This window comes from Lathamus discolor, chromosome Z (genome assembly GCF_037157495.1).
Source record: "Lathamus discolor isolate bLatDis1 chromosome Z, bLatDis1.hap1, whole genome shotgun sequence".
In the NCBI taxonomy this organism is placed as follows: Eukaryota; Metazoa; Chordata; class Aves; order Psittaciformes; family Psittacidae; genus Lathamus; species Lathamus discolor.
In genome coordinates, this window is record NC_088909.1 from 110,382,606 (window position 1) to 110,401,521 (window position 18,916).

General features: G+C 46.1%; 1 protein-coding gene across 4 annotated transcripts in view; it reads left to right on the plus strand.

Annotated features, from left to right (window-relative positions):
• The first annotated feature begins 50 nt into the window (after window positions 1-50).
• The window catches only part of LOC136005684 (spindle and kinetochore-associated protein 1-like), a 32,645-nt gene continuing 13,779 nt past the window's right edge, over window positions 51-18,916 (plus strand). The window contains exons 1-9 of one of the 4 annotated variants that reach the window (XM_065663379.1): window positions 59-217; window positions 1,785-1,906; window positions 2,841-2,965; window positions 3,661-3,749; window positions 4,942-5,076; window positions 7,835-7,969; window positions 10,728-10,862; window positions 13,104-13,235; window positions 17,419-17,553. In XM_065663379.1, the coding sequence (XP_065519451.1) occupies window positions 1,789-1,906; window positions 2,841-2,965; window positions 3,661-3,749; window positions 4,942-5,076; window positions 7,835-7,969; window positions 10,728-10,862; window positions 13,104-13,235; window positions 17,419-17,553 (1,004 nt within the window). In that variant the 5' untranslated portion in view covers window positions 59-217; window positions 1,785-1,788. Of the gene's footprint in view, window positions 218-338; window positions 453-1,784; window positions 1,907-2,840; window positions 2,966-3,660; window positions 3,750-4,941; window positions 5,077-7,834; window positions 7,970-10,727; window positions 10,863-13,103; window positions 13,236-17,418; window positions 17,554-18,916 lie in introns of those variants that run through there. The other 3 variants (XM_065663380.1, XM_065663384.1, XM_065663381.1) reach the window with 3 other exon arrangements.

Below are 18,916 nucleotides of genomic sequence, written 5' to 3' on the forward strand. Positions count from 1 at the left end.
ACAACCGCTGCGGGGCCGCCGCCGGGGGGAGCCGCCGCGCTGCTCCGCTGAGACCCCATTCCCATGTGCCCCTGCGGCGCCTGCCCGCGCTCTTAAAAGGCCGCCGGAGCGCGGCGGGTTACAAGCGGAGCCGCTCGGCTGAGGCGCCTCTTCTGTGTCTGTTTTGGTCCTTCGTGCCTTCTCTTCTCTTCTCTTGGTCGCTGTAGGCATCGGTGCGGTGAGTGCCGGGGGACATAAGGGGTCGTGCTGGGGCGAGGAGAAAATGGGGGTGAGGGAGGTGGGAGTGCCGCGGGGTAATGCGGGTGAGGAAGGAGCCCCGCCCGCTTCTCCTGAGGCGCGGAGGTCGGCCGGGCTGTCGTGACTGACTGATACCTGCGATGTGCTGGTTCGTAGCGCTGCGAAACTAAAAGGAAAGCAAAGCTTGGTTTTCCGGCGTGAGGGGTACACCGGAGGTAGGGATGTGAGGGTGTTGACTGCAGGGGCGGCGCGGCCAAGGCGGGGGCTGTTGCGCGAAGCCCTTAAAGTAGCTCCAGTGCCTAAAGGGGCTGCAGGAAACCTGGAGAGGGGCTTGGGACAAGGGCCTGTAGGGACGGGCCAAGGGGAATGGCTTGAACCTGCCCGAGGGGAGACTGAGCTGAGCTCTTAGGCACAAGCTCTTCCCTGTGAGGGTGCTGAGGCGCTGGCACAGGGTGCCCAGAGAAGCTGTGGCTGCCCCATCCCTGTCAGTGCTCAAGGCCAGGTTGGGTGCGTCCTGAGGGGACGCTGAGGGTCGGAGATCTCATGGCGGACGGGACCCTGGTACGGCAGGACCGCGGCTGGGGGGCTGGCACGGAGCTCCCCGTGACCAGTGTGCAGTGAGCCGAGCCCCCCCCCCCCGGCTGTGCTGGGCTCTACCTCCCCCCAGTGTGAGCAGCAGCTCAGGGAGGGGATCCTGCCCCTCTGCTGCGCTCTGGGCCCTGATCCGGCTCTGGGGCAGCAGCACAAGAGCGACGTGGAGCTGCTGGAGCGAGGCCAGAGGAGGCCCTGGAGATGCTGCGAGGGCTGGAGCAGCTCTGCTCTGGAGCCAGGCTGAGAGAGCTGGGCTGGGGCAGCCTGGAGAAGAGAAGGCTCCTGAAGGGGAGACCTGAGAGCAGCTCCAGTGCCTGAAGGGGCTGCAGGGAACCTGGAGAGGGGCTTGGAGCAAGCTGCTCCAGTGGAAGGTGTCCCTGCCCATGGCCGGGGTTTGGAACTGGAAGAGCTTTAAGCTCCCTTGCAGTCAAAACTGTTCTGTTTTTCCATAACGCTGCTTTTTGTGCTTTCATTCTGTGCTCTAGCAAGCAAGAGCATGTTGGGGTTTTTCTCTTTGTGTTTTCGTTTTTGTTGTTTGCTGTGTTTCTTTTTTTGGTGGGTTGTTTTGTTTGTTTGTCTAATTTCTTAAAAAACCTGCAACAAGCACAGTGTCTTTAAATATTGATCACCTCAGGATCTATCCCAGAGAGGGATTTATAGGTCTAGTCCATATAAACCCATTTTTCCTGTTTATTGCATTAAGTTTCCAGCTCCTTTAGTAGTGAGCACTTTAATATGCTAAAGACTTAATTCAGTTTCATGAGTAATGTATGGTGTTACACTGTGTTTATCTCCAGAGTTAAAGGAAATTGCTTTGTTTTGTAGTTACTGCATTTACTACTTCATTCAGGTTCCTTTTGCTGCTTTGGCAGATCAGGGTCCTCTTTAAAATGCTGCTTGCGTGCCTAGTGTTTGCAATTCTTTCTGAAATTACTGCTTTCTTTGTTTCCCTTCAGAGTGATGGCAGAGGGTTGTGCTTTTTTATACCTGGAAAGGTTGCTGTCAGACCTGAACATGTTACATGGTGAAATGGGAAAGATTGCATATTTGAAAAAGCTTCTTGCATTAGCATTTGCAGGTAAAAGGAACTTAAGAGTGGGTTTTGGTTTGCACCTCCCTGCAGAAAATGGGAATGCTGTAATTATACACAGGGAACATGACATGAAGCGGAAATCAAGTAAAATAAAGTGACAAAAAAAGTGAGCCAGGATATAGTAAAATGGGAAAATTATCACAGGTGCCAGGCAGAGAATGTGGGCTAAGTGCAAGTATCTTCTGCTGTGGGACTTGAAGACTGGTGGTTAAGGTACCCTGTATTTTACATAATTTGTGGGGAAAGACCCCGATAGGAGAAAAAAACTGTCTTGGTTGGTATGTTAAATGAGTGTGTTAAGCCTAATCACAAAACTGTGCAAAAGCACTGATGGAGATGTATACAGGTGTCTTAGCCTAGCATTCCAGGAGTGCCTGGCTGTGATGAAGACCCACAGTGCTTAAATAACAAGCTTATTTAATCTGATGTACTAAAATAGGTCTGAATGTTTTACATTGATCTCTTATCCATTCCTAGGCACAAATAGAGCTTACACAGGATCATAGAAATGTTTGTTGGGAGAGTCATCTGGTCATCCAAGCTATCCTATTGTTCACAGAGAACTATATCCCTAAGCAGAGGGAGATCATGACAGAGCAGGGTGCTGAAGCCAAGTGCTTGTGAAAGCCAGACTATGTTTAAAACCTGTGTCGTCCACCTGTAACCTGTAGCAGTAGTGGGTAAAGCTTAGTGCTTTCTGGCCTCGTGCTGGAGAGAAGCCTTTATTCCCACAGCAGCTTTGGACTGTTGGCTCTGTGGTTGACAGTTAGACCAGCAAATATTGGTGCTTCTCCTGGGAAGATACTGGTGTTTGGGGAGCATAGAGTTAGTAGATAATGGCTACACGTGGAGGGGAGGGAAATGGGATTTTCATTTTGTGTTGGAGATGGTTTGGCTTAATGTTCTTACTTTCTGGCAGGTAAAGAAGGATCCCTTGATTGTGTGGTCTCTGAAATAAGAAAGCGGATAACAGCCTTGCATAGTCTTCTGAATAAAATAGAACATGATTTTCAAGAAAATCTTGGAGAGACAACATCGCTAAAAGTAATCTTTTTTTCTTTTTTAATCCTGTTCATAAAACACCGGAAGATGCAAAGGGATGTTTGATAAACGTGTAGTTGTTCTTTTCCAGATCCTCAGTGCTTACAGAAGCAGCTGGGGCCTGTACTGGGTTTATTAATGGTTTATTAAACAGCTCTCCAGCACAGTGAAAACTAAACATTTTATTTATCAAGCTTTATAGATTGAAAGCACATCTTGATCCTAAGAGATACATGAGCTAAACAGCAGTTCTATTTTTGCATCCTTGCTGTAGCTACGAAAACTATTTAATTCTTTGTGGTGTTCTCGTAAGTGTATGCAGTGCTTTCATGTGTTAAGTCTTTGTGAAAGTGTTGTTTGGGGAATGTAGATGAGTTTCCTGTACTATGTGATCATTCATTGCCCTCACCATTCCCCTGCCCAGACTTACTGAGGTATATTAGTAAAGATTTTTCTTGCCTGCTCACAGTTATTTGCCACTTTGAGGGCAAGGACAGACATAATTAGATTTGTTTTTCTAAGCTTTACTAGTTGCTTTTGGTAAAGTGCAGGGTGAAGAAGTGAGATGGTGAGGGGAGAGAAAAGAACACCTGTTACCAAGTTAAAAATTACTTCAGCAATACCCTAATAGTAAACTAATTTTATGTGCTTGACATTAATAATTCAAGATTTCTGATAAAGTTTTAAATTAATTGTAGGAGCTCCAGGACACTGTGGAGAAGAAAAAGAATGAAGCACACACCTATCTGGAAGTGCGTCCTCATGGTCATTGTGCATGGAGCACCTGGTATGTGGTACATAAGTATGGAGGGCTTGGGCTGCTCCTGGCATTGTCCAGCTGCAGAATGGTACTTGTTTTCCTGTATATTGACTGTGAACATTTGAGACTTGAGGTTGTTACATGTATTGATTCCAGAGTTTGCTCTTGACTATTCGCTTTAAAGCTTCTGCTAGAACCCTAAAAAACCCCTTGGGTAAAATCTGAAAAACACAGGTCATCTTCACTAGCAAGAAGGACACTGGGTTTGGGGGTGTTGCGTTGAGCAACACATGAAATCTCAGCCCTGGTGTCAACAGATGGGGCACTAGTGTGCCCTTCAGTGAGTGTAGGGCCCTTTCAAACAAAGATCGCTTCATGTGGGAAGTGTAGATAGAAATACAGGATCAGTTATTTGTGGTAGATCAGCATGGTACTCCTTTAAGTTACTTGTGTTGGGCGTCTCAGCCCTGTAATGTCCTTGTATTCAGGTGGATTAGGCTAAATGCATCCCCTTTGCTGTTCTCTTACCAGTGAGTAGGAGAGCAGCTGGGTGTGCGACTGGCAAGTAAGTTGGTGTTTGAGGCTCTAAGGTGAGGGCTTTGAGGAAAAGTAATTTTATGAAAGTGATTTTCTAATAATCACTCGAAGCAGGACATTCCTCAGCTTTTGGGAGCTTGCCTAAGCAACAGAAATTCATATGTAAACAACCCTAGCCTGCTGCATGGTGTTGGATTCCTTTGCTTGATAACCTTAATGGGCGAGTCAGGCTTCCCAAGGTTTAGAATTGTTTCAAAGAGCTGTGAAGTGTTTGAGATCTGCCTGTTAGGCTGCAGCTCTGTGCTGTGGTTCATCTGATGAAAAGCGAGGCCTCATGTTCTGTGTGAAATGTAATGGTACGTTGAATTGTGAACTGCGCTGTGCTGTGTTTGGAGTGCTTCTAATTCACCGGCTATCAGCCTCTCTAGCCGAGAAATGAAGACCTATCCCGAAGTCAGCTGTAGAACACCGCTTACAATGGAGTAGGTGCGCTTTGTTATTTCTTCTTCTTTCCGAAGAGGTTGTGAATTGTCTTCCTTCAGACAGATGGGTCGGAACTTTAGGCCTGTGAGTGAGCAGACTTGGTACTGTGATGTACCTTATACATGATGTACCTATAGACCTGTGATGTCTCCTTATGCGTACCTGCTATTTATACACTTAATATTCATTCATTTTACAGTGAGTTTTTGCAAACCCGGGACCTTAACATCAGGCCAGCGGAGACAGAAAAACAACCCACAGAAGAAACTTGTGGAAACCCAGGATTTCAAAGGGATACATTGTCAATCGAAACAGATGTTCAAGAAGTTCCGCCGTAAGTATGCGTGGCTTTTCTTAGCACTGTTGTGCCAGTCTAGTGTCAAGGGCAGGTCTGGGTGAGTGAGCTCTTGCAGATCTGAGACTGACAGAGCTGCTTTAAAGTTGTAGATGTTCCACAGGGTGGAGCATCATGATGTGAGCTCCAGATAGCTTATGTGCAACACTGTAAAACCTGGAAATGAAAGTAATGGAGGTGCTTATGTTCCTTTCTGATGTGTATGCTGGGAAGATGAGAAATCATCACTTAAACCCCAAACCTCTCATCTCTGAAGTCACTTTGAGTTTATGAAATGTCATAGCTACTGCATGCGTAGATGGGTTCTCCTTGTGCTTTGAGAAGAGGAATTAAAAAAATGAGCCATCATGTCATAAGAGGAAACATACGGTTAAGCCTAAAAAGAAAACTAATAATAAATGCCGGTTTTATTCAACCTACCAGTTGGTTTCTGACAGCTTCAGGTCTTGACTTAACAACCTACTCTGGGACAGGCATTAAATCAGACTTGTTAAAAGCAATCAAGACCAGCCACTGAAAGATCCCAGATTTCTGGAATGGAAAGCTGTGGGTATTTTCCCCTACCATCAGGACCTGACTCATAGGTGTTCTGGCCTGCGGTCTGTCATGTAGGAATAACTTTTCTTAAATGGCCTTTTTTGGACAAGGAGAAGTATTTCTGCCAAACTGAGGGAGTTCTCTTGATGCCTGAAGCTAAATTGTTATCCTAAAATCACAAACTGGTTCAGGTTGGAAGGGACCTTAACGCTCACCCTGATCCAACCCCCTGCTCAGGCAAATGCTAGACAGAGCATACTTGGTCAGGATCCATCTGTATTGCTGTAAATAGGTCTTCAGTCGTCTTCCTCAAACATTCCTGCGTTGACTTTCTCCATTTCTGCTCCTGTATGTCCCAATCTGCGTGGGGAGGCAAGCACTGATTGCCCTTAGAATACGTTCTGTAAGTGATGGAGAAAGCAAAGCACTTGAGCATGGAGATGCAGGCCTTCAAATCTGAGGAAGACTGAGAATGCACACAGAGAGGAATGGGGCAGTTCATGTCTTTAGCTGTTTTTCTCTCATATTCTTGGTTCTGATGTTCTCATTTAGCAGAGGAATCTCACTGAAGTAAAAAGCGAGCTGAGTATGTCTTAAGCTCTTTGTATTCCAGGTGTTTATTTAGAGAGCAGATTATCATTACACAGCAGCAAGGTTTTGAAACATGCTTCAGTTGTTTCTTTTCGTGGTTGAGGTTAGCAGCCAACTGTGTAAATGTACTATCTCATTGCAGCTGTATAGAGTCGAGGTAGTGGGTGGGAACCCACAGCCCCAAAGTACCTGTGGGTCATAGATGGTATAGATGAGCAGGGAATCCTCTAGGAAAGGTGTGTTTGTTGTGGCGAGGAGGATAGCGTAAGACTGGAGTGCATGGGAGGAATGAAGTTTTAAGATGTGAACTTGCATCTCTTGGTCCTTGTGTTTATCCAATTTCGTATCCTCCTTCCAAACCACCAGAAATCCACACCCTTCCCTGAGGGAACCCTTGGCAGATGTTCCCTGCCGCTAGTGCTAGCTCAGGGGTGCCAGGATCAATTTTGTTCAGTGCCTCATCTTGTTTTTCAGATGTTTAAATCTGAATTAGTGTAACTGGTTTTCAGAAGGGCTCTCTGCCTTGTGGTGTGGCAGGGAGCAGAGCATTCCCCTGTCCCTGAGTTGCAGACCAGACAGCTTGGGAGTCCAGCAGGTGTCACTGGCTGTCCCCTACGCTGCAGTCGTCTTCCCCAGGAAGAAGGACACTGGGTTTGGGGGTGTTGCGTTGAGCAACACATGAAATCTCAGCCCTCGTGTGGGCTCAGATGGGGCACTAGTGTGCCCTTCAGTGAGTGTAGGGCCCTTCCAAACAAAGATCTCTTCATGTGGGAAGTGTAGATAGAAATACAGGATCAGTTATTTGTGGTAGATCAGCATGGTACTCCTTTAAGTTACTTGTGTTGGGCGTCTCAGCCCTGTAATGTCCTTGTATTCAGGTGGATTAGGCTAAATGCATCCCCTTTGCTGTTCTCTTACCAGTGAGTAGGAGAGCAGCTGGGTGTGCGACTGGCAAGTAAGTTGGTGTTTGAGGCTCTAAGGTGAGGGCTTTGAGGAAAAGTAATTTTATGAAAGTGATTTTCTAATAATCACTCGAAGCAGGACATTCCTCAGCTTTTGGGAGCTTGCCTAAGCAACAGAAATTCATATGTAAACAACCCTAGCCTGCTGCATGGTGTTGGATTCCTTTGCTTGATAACCTTAATGGGCGAGTCAGGCTTCCCAAGGTTTAGAATTGTTTCAAAGAGCTGTGAAGTGTTTGAGATCTGCCTGTTAGGCTGCAGCTCTGTGCTGTGGTTCATCTGATGAAAAGCGAGGCCTCATGTTCTGTGTGAAATGTAATGGTACGTTGAATTGTGAACTGCGCTGTGCTGTGTTTGGAGTGCTTCTAATTCACCGGCTATCAGCCTCTCTAGCCGAGAAATGAAGACCTATCCCGAAGTCAGCTGTAGAACACCGCTTACAATGGAGTAGGTGCGCTTTGTTATTTCTTCTTCTTTCCGAAGAGGTTGTGAATTGTCTTCCTTCAGACAGATGGGTCGGAACTTTAGGCCTGTGAGTGAGCAGACTTGGTACTGTGATGTACCTTATACATGATGTACCTATAGACCTGTGATGTCTCCTTATGCGTACCTGCTATTTATACACTTAATATTCATTCATTTTACAGTGAGTTTTTGCAAACCCGGGACCTTAACATCAGGCCAGCGGAGACAGAAAAACAACCCACAGAAGAAACTTGTGGAAACCCAGGATTTCAAAGGGATACATTGTCAATCGAAACAGATGTTCAAGAAGTTCCGCCGTAAGTATGCGTGGCTTTTCTTAGCACTGTTGTGCCAGTCTAGTGTCAAGGGCAGGTCTGGGTGAGTGAGCTCTTGCAGATCTGAGACTGACAGAGCTGCTTTAAAGTTGTAGATGTTCCACAGGGTGGAGCATCATGATGTGAGCTCCAGATAGCTTATGTGCAACACTGTAAAACCTGGAAATGAAAGTAATGGAGGTGCTTATGTTCCTTTCTGATGTGTATGCTGGGAAGATGAGAAATCATCACTTAAACCCCAAACCTCTCATCTCTGAAGTCACTTTGAGTTTATGAAATGTCATAGCTACTGCATGCGTAGATGGGTTCTCCTTGTGCTTTGAGAAGAGGAATTAAAAAAATGAGCCATCATGTCATAAGAGGAAACATACGGTTAAGCCTAAAAAGAAAACTAATAATAAATGCCGGTTTTATTCAACCTACCAGTTGGTTTCTGACAGCTTCAGGTCTTGACTTAACAACCTACTCTGGGACAGGCATTAAATCAGACTTGTTAAAAGCAATCAAGACCAGCCACTGAAAGATCCCAGATTTCTGGAATGGAAAGCTGTGGGTATTTTCCCCTACCATCAGGACCTGACTCATAGGTGTTCTGGCCTGCGGTCTGTCATGTAGGAATAACTTTTCTTAAATGGCCTTTTTTGGACAAGGAGAAGTATTTCTGCCAAACTGAGGGAGTTCTCTTGATGCCTGAAGCTAAATTGTTATCCTAAAATCACAAACTGGTTCAGGTTGGAAGGGACCTTAACGCTCACCCTGATCCAACCCCCTGCTCAGGCAAATGCTAGACAGAGCATACTTGGTCAGGATCCATCTGTATTGCTGTAAATAGGTCTTCAGTCGTCTTCCTCAAACATTCCTGCGTTGACTTTCTCCATTTCTGCTCCTGTATGTCCCAGTCTGCGTGGGGAGGCAAGCACTGATTGCCCTTAGAATACGTTCTGTAAGTGATGGAGAAAGCAAAGCACTTGAGCATGGAGATGCAGGCCTTCAAATCTGAGGAAGACTGAGAATGCACACAGAGAGGAATGGGGCAGTTCATGTCTTTAGCTGTTTTTCTCTCATATTCTTGGTTCTGATGTTCTCATTTAGCAGAGGAATCTCACTGAAGTAAAAAGCGAGCTGAGTATGTCTTAAGCTCTTTGTATTCCAGGTGTTTATTTAGAGAGCAGATTATCATTACACAGCAGCAAGGTTTTGAAACATGCTTCAGTTGTTTCTTTTCGTGGTTGAGGTTAGCAGCCAACTGTGTAAATGTACTATCTCATTGCAGCTGTATAGAGTCGAGGTAGTGGGTGGGAACCCACAGCCCCAAAGTACCTGTGGGTCATAGATGGTATAGATGAGCAGGGAATCCTCTAGGAAAGGTGTGTTTGTTGTGGCGAGGAGGATAGCGTAAGACTGGAGTGCATGGGAGGAATGAAGTTTTAAGATGTGAACTTGCATCTCTTGGTCCTTGTGTTTATCCAATTTCGTATCCTCCTTCCAAACCACCAGAAATCCACACCCTTCCCTGAGGGAACCCTTGGCAGATGTTCCCTGCCGCTAGTGCTAGCTCAGGGGTGCCAGGATCAATTTTGTTCAGTGCCTCATCTTGTTTTTCAGATGTTTAAATCTGAATTAGTGTAACTGGTTTTCAGAAGGGCTCTCTGCCTTGTGGTGTGGCAGGGAGCAGAGCATTCCCCTGTCCCTGAGTTGCAGACCAGACAGCTTGGGAGTCCAGCAGGTGTCACTGGCTGTCCCCTACGCTGCAGTCGTCTTCCCCAGGAAGAAGGACACTGGGTTTGGGGGTGTTGCGTTGAGCAACACATGAAATCTCAGCCCTCGTGTGGGCTCAGATGGGGCACTAGTGTGCCCTTCAGTGAGTGTAGGGCCCTTCCAAACAAAGATCTCTTCATGTGGGAAGTGTAGATAGAAATACAGGATCAGTTATTTGTGGTAGATCAGCATGGTACTCCTTTAAGTTACTTGTGTTGGGCGTCTCAGCCCTGTAATGTCCTTGTATTCAGGTGGATTAGGCTAAATGCATCCCCTTTGCTGTTCTCTTACCAGTGAGTAGGAGAGCAGCTGGGTGTGCGACTGGCAAGTAAGTTGGTGTTTGAGGCTCTAAGGTGAGGGCTTTGAGGAAAAGTAATTTTATGAAAGTGATTTTCTAATAATCACTCAAAGCAGGACATTCCTCAGCTTTTGGGAGCTTGCCTAAGCAACAGAAATTCATATGTAAACAACCCTAGCCTGCTGCATGGTGTTGGATTCCTTTGCTTGATAACCTTAATGGGCGAGTCAGGCTTCCCAAGGTTTAGAATTGTTTCAAAGAGCTGTGAAGTGTTTGAGATCTGCCTGTTAGGCTGCAGCTCTGTGCTATGGTTCATCTGATGAAAAGCGAGGCCTCATGTTCTGTGTGAAATGTAATGGTACGTTGAATTGTGAACTGCGCTGTGCTGTGTTTGGAGTGCTTCTAATTCACCGGCTATCAGCCTCTCTAGCCGAGAAATGAAGACCTATCCCGAAGTCAGCTGTAGAACACCGCTTACAATGGAGTAGGTGCGCTTTGTTATTTCTTCTTCTTTCCGAAGAGGTTGTGAATTGTCTTCCTTCAGACAGATGGGTCGGAACTTTAGGCCTGTGAGTGAGCAGACTTGGTACTGTGATGTACCTTATACATGATGTACCTATAGACCTGTGATGTCTCCTTATGCGTACCTGCTATTTATACACTTAATATTCATTCATTTTACAGTGAGGTTTTGCAAACCCGGGACCTTAACATCAGGCCAGCGGAGACAGAAAAACCACCCACAGAAGAAGCTTGTGGAAACCCAGGATTTCAAAGGGATACATTGTCAATCGAAACAGATGTTCAAGAAGTTCCACCGTAAGTATGCGCGGCTTTTCTTACCGCTGTTGTGCCAGTCTGGTGGCAAGGGCAGGTCTGGGTGAGTGAGCTCTTGCAGATCTGAGACTGACAGAGCTGCTTTAAAGTTGTAGATGTTCCACAGGGTGGAGCATCATGATGTGAGCTCCAGATAGCTTATGTGCAACACTGTAAAACCTGGAAATGAAAGTAATGGAGGTGCTTGTGGAGAGTTGCTATGTCGCTGAATGGTTAAAAGATAAAGGTCATAGTGATGTACTGCAGCTGGAGTAGATTTCAGATGAAGAAGTGCGAGGGAGCAAGAAGAATGCGCCCTGGAGATAGTCTGCGGCAGAAGCAGAACGATAATTAATTTTGTGACCTTCAAATTGTTTAATGTTTATCTTACTACTACTAGACTCCTTATTCTCGGTTCTATTTTTTACCCTGTTCTGATGTACTCTATTACCACATCACGAGCCAATGATCTTGTAACATGTAAAAGCTATGAGCTAATGATCTCTGTATGCAAAGTATATAAGTGTCCATCTGCTTAGCAATAAATGAGACTTGTCGGTCATCATCTGATAAGCTCGTCTCCCGGCGATTCCCACAGGTGCTTATGTTCCTTTCTAATGCGTATGCTGGGAAGATGAGAAATCATCACTTAAACCCCAAACCTCTCATCTCTGAAGTCGCTTTGAGTTTATGAAATGTCATAGCTACTGCATGCGTAGATGGGTTCTCCTTGTGCTTTGAGAAGAGGAATTAAAAAAAATGAGCCATCATGTCATAAGAGGAAACATACGGTTAAGCCTAAAAAGAAAACTAATAATAAATGCTGGTTTTATTCAACCTACCAGTTGGTTTCTGACAGCTTCAGGTCTTGACTTAACAGCCTACTCTGGGACAGGCATTAAATCAGACTTGTTAAAAGCAATCAAGACCAGCCACTGAAAGATCCCAGATTTCTGGAATGGAAAGCTGTGGGTATTTTCCCCTACCATCAGGACCTGACTCATAGGTGTTCTGGCCTGCGGTCTGTCATGTAGGAATAACTTTTCTTAAATGGCCTTTTTTGGACAAGGAGAAGTATTTCTGCCAAACTGAGGGAGTTCTCTTGATGCCTGAAGCTAAATTGTTATCCTAAAATCACAAACTGGTTCAGGTTGGAAGGGACCTTAAAGCTCACCCTGATCCAACCCCCTGCTCAGGCAAATGCTAGGCAGAGCATACTTGGTCAGGATCCATCTGTATTGCTGTAAATAGGTCTTCAGTCGTCTTCCTCAAACGTTCCTGCATTGACTTTCTCCATTTCTGTTCCTGTATGTCCCAAACTGCATGGGGAGGCAAGCACTGATTGCCCTTAGAATACGTTCTGTAAGTGATGGAGAAAGCAAAGCACTTGAGCATGGAGATGCAGGCCTTCAAATCTGAGGAAGACTGAGAATGCACACAGAGAGGAATGGGGCAGTTCATGTCTTTAGCTGTTTTTCTCTCATATTCTTGGTTCTGATGTTCTCATTTAGCAGAGGAATCTCACTGAAGTAAAAAGCGAGTTGAGTATGTCTTAAGCCCTTTGTATTCCAGGTGTTTATTTAGAGAGCAGTTTATCATTACACAACAGCAAGGTTTTGAAACATGCTTCAGTTGTTTCTTTTCGTGGTTGAGGTTAGCAGCCAACTGTGTAAATGTACTATCTCATTGCAGCTGTATAGAGTCGAGGTAGTGGGTGGGAACCCACAGCCCCGAAGTACCTGTGGGTCATAGATGGTATAGATGAGCAGGGAATCCTCTAGGAAAGGTGTGTTTGTTGTGGCGAGGAGGATAGCGTAAGACTGGAGTGCATGGGAGGAATGAAGTTTTAAGATGTGAACTCCCATCTCTTGGTCCTTGTGTTTATCCCATTTCGTATCCTCCTTCCAAACCACCAGAAATCCACACCCTTCCCTGAGGGAACTCTTGGCTGATGTTCCCTGCCGCTAGTGCTAGCTCAGGGGTGCCAGGATCAATTTTGTTCCGTGCCTCATCTTGTTTTTCAGATGTTTAAATTTGAATTAGTGTAACTGGTTTTCAGAAGGGCTCTCTGCCTTGTGGTGTGCGCTTTGTTATTTCCTCTTTTTTCAGAAGAGATTGTGAATTGTCTTCCTTCAGACAGATTGGTCGGAATTTAGGCCTGTGAGTGAGCAGACTTGATACTGTAATCGTATTTTCTTTATATTTATCTGCTATTTATACACTTAATATTTATTCATTTTACAGTAAGTTTTTGGTAAACCAAAAAAAAGATGTGAAGCCGCTTGTGAGAGAAAAAAATCCCTTGAAGATGTCTGAAAACCCAGCATTTCCTAGTGATATGCTTGTTGTCGAAACAGATGCTCAAGAAGTTCCTCCGTAAGTATGCGTGGCTTTTCTTACCGCTGTTGTGCCAGTCTGGTGGCAAGGGCAGGTCTGGGTGAGTGAGCTCTTGCAGCTCTGAGATTGACAGTGCTGCTTTGAAGTTGTAGATGTTCCACAGTGTGGAACATCATGATATGAGCTCCAGATAGCTTATGTGCAACACTGTAAAACCTGGAAAAGAAAGTAATGGAGGTGCTTATGTTCCTTTCTGATGTGTATGCTGGGAAGATCAGAAACCATCACTTAAACCCCAAACCTCTCATTCTCTAAAGTCACTTTGAGTTTATGAAATATCTTAGCTACTGTGTGTATAGATGTGTTTTCCTTGTGTTTTACATAGAAGTGTAAATGAAACAGGAAAGGTAAGGTTTTGCTTAAAAGGAAAACTAATAATAAATGCTGGTTTTATTCAACCTAACAGTTGGTTTCTGACAGCTTCAAGTCTGGACTTACCAATCTGCTCGGGGACAGGCATTAAATCAGACTTGTTAAAAGCAACCAAGACCACCCACTGAAAGATCCCAGATTTCTGGAATGGAAAGCTGTGTGTTTCTTGTCCCCTGCCCTCAGGACCAGATAAACAGATGTTCTTGCCTGTAGGCTGTCATGTAGTAATAACTTTTCTTAAATGGCATTTTTTGGACACGGACAAATATTTCTGCCCAAAAGAGGGAGTTCTCTTGATGCCTGATGCTAAATTGTTATCCAAAAATCCCAGACCAGTTTAGGCTGGAAGGGATGTTAAAGCTTGCCAAGTTCTGCCCCCTTGGCACAGGTAGGGACACCTTCCACTAGAGCAGGATGCTCCAAGCCCTGTCCAGCCTGGCTTTGGACACTGCCAGGGATGGGGTAGCCACAGCTTCTCTGGGCACTGTATGCCAGTGTCTCTGGTATTGTCACTTGACCTTCTCTTTGTTGTGCAGTGGAGGATCAAGCAGTTTACAGAGAGTTTGTGGTCAAAAGGACATGGAACTGCTGGAACAAGTCCAGAGGAGGCCACGAGGATGATCAGGGGCTGGAGCCCCTCCCGTATGAAGACAGGCTGAGGAAGTTGGGGCTGTTCAGCCTGGAGAAGAGAAGGCTGCGTGGGGACCTCATAGCAGCCTTCCAGTATCTGAAGGGGGCCTATAGGGATTCTGGGGAGGGACTCTTCATCAGGGACTGCAGTGACAGGACAAGAGATAATGGGTTAAAACTTCAACAGGGGAAGTTGAGATTGGATATAAAGAGGAAATTTGTTCCCGCAAACCCACAAACTGACCCGCAAACTCTCTGTAAACTGCTCATCTGTCCCCAGACAGAGTTCCAGACTCTCCAGCCTATCCCTAACATAAAGGGCAACTCCCCCTCCCTGCCAGGCCTGTCTTTTCTAAAGAGCCTGTAACCTTCCATTCCAACACTCCAGTCATAGGAGCCATCCCACCATGTTTCTGTGATGCCTGTTATATCATACTCCTGTAGACGTGCACACATCTTAATTCCTCTTGTTTGTTCCCCATGCTACGGGCATTTGTATGGAGGCATCTGAGCCGAGCTCCAAATGAAGCCGGCTCATTGGCTAGAGCGCCTGGAATATATCTACATTACTCTGAGCATTTATTCTAGGTGTTGGCAACTGACTGGGTGTGTTGGGATGTAATGATGCCCACCTCCCCCAACACATCTAGTTTAAAGCCTCCTTGACCAGTCTGGCAAGCCTCCTACCAAAACTGCTCTTCCCCCTCTTTATCACCAGACCAGCTCCACCAGCCCACAGTAGACCTGGCCTACAAGCTTCAGTCCCATGTTAAGACACCCAAACCCTTGACTATGACACCACCCTTTTAACCATTTATTAACCTGGGCAATCCTCCCAGCTTTTTCTTGGTCCTCCCCTGTGTCCTGGAGAATTGACAAAAAGACTATCTGAGCTCCAGAGACCCTAACCACCTCTCCCAGGGCTCTGTAGTCTTTCCTTATGGTCCCCAGTCTACTACTGTCTATATCCCTAGCACCCACATGGATCACCAGGAGCGGGTAATAGTCCTTGGGACATACTAGAGCAGGCAGCCTCTCTGTAACATCCCTGATCCATGCCCCTGGTAGGCAACACACCTCGCCTGGGATCAGGGTCAGGCCAACAGACGAGTGCTTCTGTCCCTTTCAAAGTAGAGTTCCCTACTACTACGACCTGCCGCTTTTTCTTGGCAGTGCCAGCAGAGATCTTTACCTGTGCGTCAGCCGACTATTTCTGGTGCAAGCGCGTTTCCTCATTAGCCTCCTGCAGGACAGCAAAGGGGTTCTGCGTAGGGACAACAGATTTAGGAGGAAGCCCCTTGGCTTTAATTGTCCTTTTCCTCCTTCTTTTGTTGTGCGATTTTTGGTTTGTGGTTTGTTTTTTTTTTTTTTGTCACTAATTCCCAGCTTACCGGAGTAATGGCCTCCTTCTTTCCTTCATGAGCTTGAGGCCCCTGCACAGTTTGGGGCTGGAGCAAGCAGCCCTGCTTCCTCTTAGCTACCCTGACATCTTGCAGCCTCTTAATAGCACCCCGCAGCTCAGCCCCTGCTGCAGGAGGACCTCCACCAGGGAGCACTGGGTGCAACCCTGCCCATCGTGCACCTTTCTCTCACAAGACCAGCGCAGGCACTCTCTACACTCCGAGCTCTGCACTGCAGCCTCCCCTGTCATCTGCTCTGTCTGGGTGCCCACGCTGGCCACTGCAAGGCCAGCCAGAGCAGAGCTCCCAGAGCGGACCCTGGTCATATGATGGGTGCTCAACATCCTGGTTGCCTGCCCCGACCCGCCCTGGTCGCTGCGCTCCCTGGGGCAGGTTTTTAACCACTCAGTGCTGGTGCTGCTCCTCCTGACTCCGCCCCACGTGAGTACCTGCTCGTGTCAGTTCATGTCAAGGACTTGAGGCTCCCTTGGTAGCTCTGGCCGCTCTGATTTGAGGCTCCTGGACACTGATCTCTCCCCTGCTCCGGTGTTGAAGGCATCCTCTGTGAAGCTGCTCATCTCAGCAATTGATGGTATAGATGAGCAGGGAATCTTCTAGGAAAGGTGTGTTTGTTGTGGTGAAGAGGATAGCATAAAACTGGAGTGTATGGGAGGAATGAAGTTTTAAGATGTGAACACGCATCTCTTGGTCCTTGTGTTTATCCCATTTCATATCGTCCTCCAAACCACCAGAAATCCACACCCTTCCCTGAGGGAACCCTTGGCAGATGTTCCCTGCTGCTAGTGCAGGACACTTGGTTTGGGGGTGTTGCCTTGAGCAACACATGAAATCTCAGCCCTGGTGTCAACAGATGGGGCACTAGTGTGCCCTTCAGTGAGTGTAGAGCCCTTTCAAATATTTCTTCTCGTGGGAAGGTTAGATTGAAGTAAAGGATCAGCTTTTTGTGGCAGATGGGATTGGTACTGCTTTAAGTTATTTGTGTTGCACATCTCATCCCAGCTATGTCCTTTGATCAGATGGATTAGGCTAAATGCATCCCCTTTGCTGTTCTCTTACCAGTGAGTAGGAGAGCAGCTGGGTGTGCGACTGGCAAGTAAGTTGGTGTTTGAGGCTCTAAGGTGAGGGCTTTGAAGAAATATGAAAATAATTTTCTAATAATCACTCAAAGCAGGACATTCCTCAGCATTTGGGAGCTTGCCTAAGCAACAGAAATTCATATGTAAACAGCCCTAGCCTGCTGCATGGTGTTGGATTCCTTTGCTTGATAACCTTAATGGGCGAGTCAGGCTTCCCAAGGTTTGGAATTGTTTCAAAGAGCTGTGAAGTGTTTGAGATCTGCCTGTTAGGCTGCAGCTCTGTGCTGTGGTTCATCTGATGAAAAGCGAGGCCTCATGTTCTGTGTGAAATGTAATGGTACGTTGAATTGTGAACTGCGCTGTGCTGTGTTTGGAGTGCTTCTAATTCACCGGCTATCAGCCTCTCTAGCCAAGAAATGAAGAGCTATCCCGAAGTCAGCTGAAGAACACAGCTTACAATGGAGTAGGTGCGCTTTGTTATTTCCTCTTCATTCAGAAGAGATTGTGAATTGTCTTCCTTCAGACAGATGGGTCAGAACTTTAGTCCTGTGAGTGAGCAGACTTGATACTGTGATGTACCTTATACATGATGTACCTATGGACCTGTGATGTCTCTTTATACGTACTTGCTATTTATACACTTAATATTCATTCATTTTACAGAGAGTTTTTGCAAAACTCGGGCCATGACACCAGGCCACGGGAGACGGAAAAACAACACACGAAGGCATCAGCAAACCCAGGATTTCCAAGGGATACAGTCAAAGTCGAAACAGAAGATGTTCAAGAAGTTCCTCCGTAAGTATGCGTGGCTTTTCTTACCACTGTCGTGCCAGTCTGGTGGTAAGGGCAGGTCTGGGTGAGTGAGCTCTTGCAGATCTGAGCTGCTTTAAAGTTGTAGATGTTCCACGGGGTGGAACATCATGATGTGAGCTCCAGATAGCTTATGTGCAACACTGTAAAACCTGGAAATGAAAGTAATGGAGGTGCTTATGTTCCTTTCTAATGTGTATGCTGGGAAGATGAGAAACCATCACTTAAACCCCAAACCTCTCATTCTCTGAAGTCACTTTGAGTTTATGAAATATCTTAGCTGCTGTGTGTATAGATGCGTTTTCCTTGTGTTCTGCATAGAAGCGTAAATGAAAGAGGAAAGGTAAGGTTTTGCTTAAAAGGAAAACTAATAATAAATGCTGGTTTTATTCAACCTAACAGTTGGTTTCTGACAGCTTCAGGTCTGGATTTACCAATCTGCTCTGGGACAGGCATTCAGACACTTAATCTGATTCAGACTGTCAATCAGACTTGTTAAAAGCAACCAAGACCACCCACTGAAAGATCCCAGATTTCTTGAATGGAAAGCTGTGTGTTTCTTGTCCCCTACCCTCAGGACCAGATTGACAGATGTTATTGCCTGCAGTCTGTCATGTAGTAATAACTTTTCTTAAATGGCATTTTTTGGACACGGACAAGTATTTCTGCCCAAAAGAGGGAGTTCTCTTGATGCCTGATACTAAATTGTTATCCTAAAATCCAAGACCGATTTAGGTTGGAAGGGACGTTAAAGCTTACCCAGTTCCACCCCCTTGGCACAGGCAGGGACACCTTCCGCTAGAGCAGGATGCGCCAAGCCCTGTCCAGCCTGGCTTTGGACACTGCCAGGGATGGGGTAGCCACAGCTTCTTTGGGCACTGTGTGCCAATGTCTCTGGTGTTGTCACTTCTTGATGTTCACTTTGTTGTGCAGTGGAGGATGAAGCAAGTGCCAGACAGAGCGTAATTGGTCAGGATCCATCTGTATTGCTGTAAATAGGTCTTCAGTCGTCTTCCTCAAACATTCCTGCGTTGACTTTCTCCATTTCTGTTCCCGTATGTCCCAAACTGCATGGGGAGGCAAGCACTAATTACCCTTTGAGTACGTTTTGTAAGTGATGGAGAAAGCAGAGCTCTTGAGTGCTGCTGATGCAGGGCTTCAAATCTGAGGGAGACTGAGAATGCACACAGGGAGGAATGGGGCCGTTCATGTCTTTAGCTGCTTTTCTCTCATATTCTTGGTTCTGATGTTCTCATTTAGCAGAGGAATCTCACTGAAGTAAAAAGCGAGTTGAGTATGTCTTAAGCCCTTTGTATTCCAGGTGTTTCTTTAGAGAGCAGATTATCAT